This window comes from Borostomias antarcticus (genome assembly GCF_949987555.1).
Source record: "Borostomias antarcticus genome assembly, contig: scaffold_383, whole genome shotgun sequence".
In the NCBI taxonomy this organism is placed as follows: domain Eukaryota; kingdom Metazoa; phylum Chordata; class Actinopteri; order Stomiiformes; family Stomiidae; genus Borostomias; species Borostomias antarcticus.
In genome coordinates this window covers 1-7500 of record NW_028175610.1, presented here as the reverse complement: position 1 = coordinate 7500, position 7500 = coordinate 1, and the positions used below count along the sequence as shown (strand labels likewise).

General features: G+C 51.3%; 1 protein-coding gene across 1 annotated transcript in view; it reads right to left on the bottom strand.

The window, feature by feature from the left end:
* The window catches only part of LOC311329434 (regulating synaptic membrane exocytosis protein 1-like), a gene marked incomplete at both ends in the record, with an annotated part of 18528 nt that extends 12775 nt beyond the window's left edge, over nucleotides 1-5753 (bottom strand). Inside the window, 2 exons of the mRNA XM_084463282.1 lie at nucleotides 4424-4637; nucleotides 5734-5753. Of these exons, the coding sequence (XP_084319408.1) occupies nucleotides 4424-4637; nucleotides 5734-5753 (234 nt within the window). The remainder of the gene's footprint in view (nucleotides 1-4423; nucleotides 4638-5733) is intronic.
* Between the last annotated feature and the right edge of the window lie 1747 nt (nucleotides 5754-7500).

Below are 7500 nucleotides of genomic sequence, written 5' to 3'. Positions count from 1 at the left end.
TATGATAGTGAAAAGAACTATGATAGTGAAAAGAACTATGATAGTGAAAATAACTACATTAGTGAAAAGAACTATGATAGTGAAAATAACTATGATAGTGAAAAGAACTACATTAGTGAAAATAACTTTGATAGTGAAAAGAACTATGATAGTGAAAATAACTATAGAGAGCCTAAGCGGAAGCAGGAAGTGAAAAAAAAAAACATGGGACTTTAAATCGGAAAAAATATGATGAGTAGTCAACAGTGAGAGACAAATAATGTTTTGATCCTGTTTGAATTGTGCCATGAACACACACGAGTTATGTTTTACATTGATAAACATATGCGTGTGATCATGGCACAATTCAAACGATCAATAAATGATTTGTCTCTCACCCTTGACTATCGTACATATTTCTTTTCCAAAATAAGGTCCCTGGGACAACGCTTTCTTCCGCTTAGGAACTCGATAATAGTGAAAACAGCTACAATAGTGAAAAGAACTACATTTGTGACCCATGCAGAAACCCCATTACCCAGCAGGCCTTACCCTGTCCTTCACTATGAGACACTTTGCAGGGGGAGGAGACAGACAACGGACGCACAATTAGTCATTATTCAAAAAGCCGACTGCTCAAGATAATATAACTCGCCAAAGTCCACAACAGATATTTGCTCTGGGAAGTTTAATGAGGAAGGTTAGACTTTGAGTTCACAAAAAGCTAGCATGAATTGTCAGGGACTCCTGTTCTGTTAAACCATTTATCCATGAGGATTTGTACACCTTGGCCACGTTCCAATCTGATAGCTCTCCGCCTCCCTAGCCGCCTTTGTTGATCTTTTTTTTTGCTTTAGGTCTTTGTAGTCTAGAGAGGCTAAAGGCAAATTAATGAGCCTCTCATAGCCTTCTAGGCTAGACTAGGGCATAATATCCTCCATATCAATCTCACTTTTAGGCCACTAATAAGTCAACGAGGGGCGGCGAGAAGTGAGCGAGATTTCAGATTGGAACGTGGCCGTGAGTTTTGTCTTAAAGGGGAACATGTCAGACATCCACAACACAGAGAGAGAGAACACTGACCACTTTGTCCTCCTGGGGCCATGCAGTCCAGGACGCAGTGAGGAGAGAGAGAGAGAGGGGAGGGAGGGAGGGAGAGAGGAGGGAGGGAGGGAGAGAGGGAGGGAGGGAGGGAGGGAGGGAGGGAGGGACGTCAGAAAGGAGGTGTGGAACGAGAGTGAGGGGGGAGTGGACAGAGAGAGAGAGAGAGGGGGGACAGATAAAGAGGATTTATGAATCATGAAGATGAGATGATGAAAAAAGGAAAGAAAAAGAGAGAGAGAGCAGAAGTGAAGGAATGGAGTGAACGATTGTTAATACACATTCCAACGTCTTAACCACTATTCAGAGAGACTGAGGGTGAAAGGGAGTACACACACACACACACACACACACACACACACACACACACACACACACACACACACACACACACACACAAACACATGTCACATGACAGCAAACATGCATGGCCTTGCCATGACCTCAGCATGACTCGACCTGTGACATCATCACTCAAGCGGTAACGGTAGGGTATGCATCGCCGACTCATGCGCCACAGGAAATGGAAGGACAGAAACGAGAGTTGAGCAGCCTGACATTACACAAAACAACCCTCACTTCCTGTACAGACTGATTACACAACATGTCCGCCCACTGTCCAAACCGGATCATCTGAACCGGATTCACTCCTCATACAACAAGCAGCTAGAGCATCACGAGTGTGACCGTGACAACCGGCGAGGGAGAGATTTCGTTTCCACAAAAAAAAGTCAGGTGGGAGGAGATGACATGTTTGTGCCAGCGTGTCCCTGTAGCGCCCCCTGCAGGGCGCGGGGGGGACTGCACCACTCTCCCCCTCCGTTCGGAAGTCAGGGAGATATCGGGCCAGAGAAGAATATCTATTCTCAGCTTATCTCTCCAAACTGACGGCATCTAAGCCCTTATCGTATTTCTAAACCACCCTCGGACCAATTTGTGTATTTCGGCAGACAAAAAAAACAAGGAAATCGATAAAAGAGCCAATCGGAACAGAGCTGACAGGGACATGTCATGCGCTACGCTAACTTGTATTGGCCGACATGGAGAGAGACGGTCATGTAATGAACCAATCACACTGTCTCTACTGCTGCTATTCTGATTGGCTGGAGCTCTGAGGACAGAGCAGGGACACTACACACACGCACGCATGCACACACACACGCATGCACACACATGCACACACACAGACAGAGCAGGACAGGACGGAAGAGGCACTGCTCGCATATACACACACACACACACACACACACACACACACACACACACACACACACACACACACACACACACACACACACACACACACACACACACTCATAACAGCCAAAACATGCCCATACACACTGACTCACACATAAATTCAGACTCAATTTGTCTCTCTTCTTGAAATACATGACTGCCTTTGTGATAAATTACCAAGGCGACCAAATCCAGCCTCCCTGTTTCATCCTCTCCTCCCTCCTCTGTTCTCTGTTCATGAGCTCCAACATCAGAATAGATTCTACTTTTCTGGGTTGATTCATTCAAAGAAAAATAAAAAAACTGATGGATCAGCATCACCCAAGGTGTAACTCCGCCCCCTACAGCAGCGCCAGGGCAGGACTCCGCCCCCTACAACAGCGCCATGACAGGACTCCGCCTCTGCCTGCGTCGGGCCCAGTGTGGGTTCTGGTCCCAGCGTGGGTTCTGGTCCCGGCCGGGCTCAGCATGGGTTCTGGTCCCAGCGTGGGTTCTGGACCCGGCTGGGCCCGGTGGATCTGGGACAGATTGGGAAGCAACGGGACCAGAGAGAAGAGCTCACTGTGTCAGGTGAGACACCTGGGGGGGGGGGGACCCTCTCTCTCTCTCTCTCTCTCTCTCTCTCCCTCCCTCCCTCTCTCTCTTCCTCTCTCTCTCTCTCTCTCTCTCTCTCTCTCTCTCTCTTCCTCTATCTCTCTCCCTCTCCCTCCCTCCCTCTCTCTCTTCCTCTCTCACTTCCTCTCTCTCTCTCTCTCTCTCTCTCTCTCTCTCTCTCTCTCTCTCTCTCTTCCTCTCTCACTTCCTCTCTCTCTCTCTCTCTCTCTCTCTCCCTCTCTCTCTCTCCCTCTCCCTCTCTCCGTCTCTCCGTCTCTCCGTCTCTCCGTCTCTCCGTCTCTCTGTCTCTCTGTCTCTCTTTGTCTCCATCTCTCTCCCTCTCTTTCTCCCCCTCCCTCTCTCTCTCTCCCTCCCTCTCCCCCTCTCTCTCTCAGATTGGACCTGGGCCCAGAGGGGAGGGTGGGGGTGAGCGGGCCCCGGTCTTTAAATAACCCCCCTCCCACAGGGAGAGCGGAACAGGCAGGAGTCACGCTGCTCACTTCCCCCCCCCGCTGGTCTCACCAGCGCCTTCTAGAGCTGAGAGAGACCGCTCACCAGGGCCTTCTAGAGCTGAGAGAGACGTCTCACCAGGGCCTTCTAGAGCTGAGAGAGACGTCTCACCAGGGCCTTCTAGAGCTGAGAGAGACGTCTCACCAGGGCCTTCTAGAGCTGAGAGAGACATCTCACCAGGGCCTTCTAGAGCTGAGAGAGACATCTCACCAGGGCCTTCTAGAGCTGAGAGAGACAGGTCACCAGGGCCTTCTAGAGCTGAGAGAGACCGCTCACCAGGGCCTTCTAGAGCTGAGAGAGACGTCTCACCAGCGCCTTCTAGAGCTGAGAGAGACCGCTCACCAGGGCCTTCTAGAGCTGAGAGAGACGCTACGCTGGGGTATCAGCTACTGTATGAGTATGTATAGCGCCCTCTTTGGGGTATCAGCTACTGTGTGAGTATGTATAGCGCCCTCTTTGGGGTATCAGCTACTGTATGAGTATAGCGCCCTCTATGGGGTATCAGCTACTGTGTGAGTATGTATAGCGCCCTCTACGGCGTGATGACGGTTACTGCACAGACACAGCAGGCTGTTTCAGACTGGACAGCGTGGACGCCACAGCCAAGCGAGCGTCCACTGAGAGGCCAAGCGAGCGTCCACTGAGAGGCCAGGCGAGCGTCCACTGAGAGGCCAGGCGAGCGTCCACTGACAGGCCAGGCGAGCGTCCACTGAGAGGCCGAGCGAAGCCGTCACTGCGTCGGCGATTGCAAAGCAGCTACAGCGTTGCTTTCAGGTCACATGACCTGAGGAAGGCTCGCGCAAGACGACGTTAGACACCCACAACCAAACGGCGCTTCTCATGCACTTTGACCCCCCACCCCCACCAACAGAACCAAAGCGCCACGAAGCGTTTGAAAGCGGAGACACAGACGAGAAGCGTGGAGAGTGAGTCACAAACACGTGAAGAAGACAGGGCAGACAGGAAGTGATGCTGAAAGGGTGGGTGGGCGGTTCCTCACGTTGTTGGAGCGCAGGGAGACACGTCCTCCGCAGCGGGCGCAGAACCGGGTCTGGCAGTAGGAGCAGAGGTGGCCGCAGCCGTCCGCAAACTTGGTCTTGCGGCAGATGCCGCAGGTGGGGGCGTCGTCCTTGTGCTGGACCTGCTGGCGGCGGGTCTCCGCCCCGATGCGCCGCACTTCCTGTTTGTAGCTCTCGAACTGCTGATGCAGCGTCCTGGAGGAGGAGGGGGGGGGGGGTGGAGGGAGAGGGGAGGGAGAGGGAGGGAGGGAGGGAGGGAGGGAGGGGAGGAGAGAGAAATATAGAGCGGTAAGTTCTGGAAATGGGATCACTGTATTCATTTGTGTTGTGTTGATTAGTGCAATATTCACTTCCAAGAATAGACAAACTACACATGGGACACTGGGTAATGATGGATAGATTTTGCATCTTTTTTTTTTTTTTTATCATACATTCCATCAATGTCCATGATCTCACTTATTTTTTGTGTCAGCATGACTGTATTATTATTATTATTATTATTATTATTATCAGGTTATATTTCTTAAAATGTGTCTAAATAATTCCGTAAGGGATGGGCCGTGTTGTGGCGGCCGGACACGAAAATAAAATTATTCATTCATTCATTCATTCAATCATTCATTCCATGTTTTAGCAAGCGGCAGGAAGTGAGTCAGAACTAACGACGTGTTCGTTTCAGCTTCAGCAGCTGGGAAGGCAATTAAAACACGGGATGAAAGGTGTCTGGCTAAAAGACTTAAAACTGGAACAAAACTTTAGAGAAAATCCTCACTTTGCCAGCGTTCCGCCTCTCTCCCTCTCCCTCTCTCTCTCTCTCCCCCCCTCTCTCTCTCTCTCTCTCCCCCTCTCCCTCTCCCTCTCTCCCCCTCTCCTCCTCTCTCTCTCTCTCTTCCCCAGGACCAAAATAAACCTGTTTGTGAATCGCAAATCAGCTAATGTGAAAACACCGGCCTGGCAATATCGTCCCGGGCAGTATTGTCAAAGGAGTTACTCATTAGCATAGCATGTCACTCTGAGAGCCAGAGAATAGCTTTAATTACCACCGTGAAGAAGAGAGAGAGAGAGAGAGAGAGAGAGAGAGAGAGAGAGAGAGAGAGATACTTGATAACATTCACATTCAAGGACAAAGTTCTTGGATCTACCTATGGAAGACTTAGACCGAGGCTCGACGCTCTCGAACAGCACTTTTCAAAATGAATCTGTATTTACTTGACTAACCGCATGATCACAGTAGAGATTGAAATACAGGGTTTGACGCGCTGTAGGTTTAGACAGGAGAGAGTCGAGTCACCTCTTCCTGGAGACGTCCATGTCCGCTTCAGGACGTGAAACCGGCTGAGCACATAACTCCCAATCCGACGCTGGCAACAGCCCCGGCTCGCTGAGACGATCCGTCATCAGGGGACGACCGTCCACCATGTGCTCCTCACCGCGCAGCGAGTCCCCCGCTAGGACTACGCTAGTCCCCCGCTAGGACTACGCTAGTCCCCAGAAGTCCCCCCTAGGACTGCGCTAGTCCCCAGAAGTCCCCCCCTAGGACTGCGCTAGTCCCCAGATGTCCCCCCTAGGACTGCGCTAGTCCCCAGAAGTCCCCCCCTAGGGCTGCGCTAGTCCTCAGAAGAAGAAGCTAGGATCCTCGCTAGGACTGCGCTAGTCCTCAGAAGAAGAAGCTAGGACTGCGCTAGTCCTCAGAAGAAGAAGCTAGGACTGCGCTAGTCCTCAGAAGCACTCCACCAAACACTTCCTGAACCTCCGAACGTACTTTGGAAAGAGTCCAGACTCTCCGGGAAAACGTTTGAGAGACCTCAAAAAGCTTCCACAGGGACTTCTGAGAAGAAACCTCCCAAGTCCCTGGACAGAAGCAGAGCTGTGCTCTAATAGACCGGCTGTGAAGACTCAACCAGGACTGCTCCAGTCTCCCCCGCTCTCCCTGACACCTCTCCCAAAAGAATACTAAGTTCCTTGATTATAGGACAGATCCTCTTGTTAAAACTCGGCGAGTTCCCTGAACGGACTCCGTAAACACTCCTGTCAGGCTCTGAACGCCTCGCCACCATTTTCCCCTGATCCTCTCTGGTCGTCGGCGCGAGGCGAGCAGGCAGCAGACGGCCACCCAGCAGAGCCGGAGCGAGGAGGGGGGCAGCGAGGGGGCCGTCTGGACCAGTCAGGTGACGGGGCCTCACGCGGGGCGCCAAGCCGTGACGAGGACGTCCGGGTGACGTCGCCAGGCGGCTGTGGCCCGCTGACCTTCTCAAGGTCGCCGAAAACGTCAGGACAGCGCCAAAACGAAAACCCCACAGCCGAAACGACCTCGCGTTTCTGTTTTTCAGTACTTTCATTTATTTCACTGTTGTGTGGATTCCTACTACATTTACCTACCTACCTACAGTACCTACCTACCTACCTACCTACCTACCTACATACCTACCTACAGTACCTACCTACCTACCTTTAAAGGGAAGTTCAGACACTTAAGATGACCTCAAGGCCCAATATCAAGCAAACCGAAAACAAAACAAGTCCTCAACTAAATGTTGGCATATGAAATGGTAAATGGACTGCACTTATATAGCGCTTTTCCACCTTAGCGGCACTCAAAGCGCTTTACAATGGCCTCTCATTCACCCATTCACACACACATTCACATACCAATGGCGGTAGCTGCCATGCAAGGTACTAACCTGCTCATTGGGAGCAATTTGGGGTTAGGTGTCTTGCTCAAGGACACTTCGACATGTGGACAGTTGGAGCTGGGATTCGAACCACTGACCCTCCGATCACTGAACGACCCGCTCTACCAACTGAGCTACAGCCGCCCCTGGCATATGAATGACTCACTAAATCTACTATTATTCTAAGATGAAGCAAATACGATGAGGAGGAATGTAATGTTTCTGTTCTGAACCCTGTTAGTGGCCTCGTTAGCCACAGCTGGGCTGATCCTCAGAAAGACCTCACAGAGCGGCACAGACACAGAACCGAGGGCAGGGGCGGGGCCACTGCATGACCCCTGACCCTTTAAAGGGATCCGTCTGACCAATTGGAGTCCAGCGCCGGA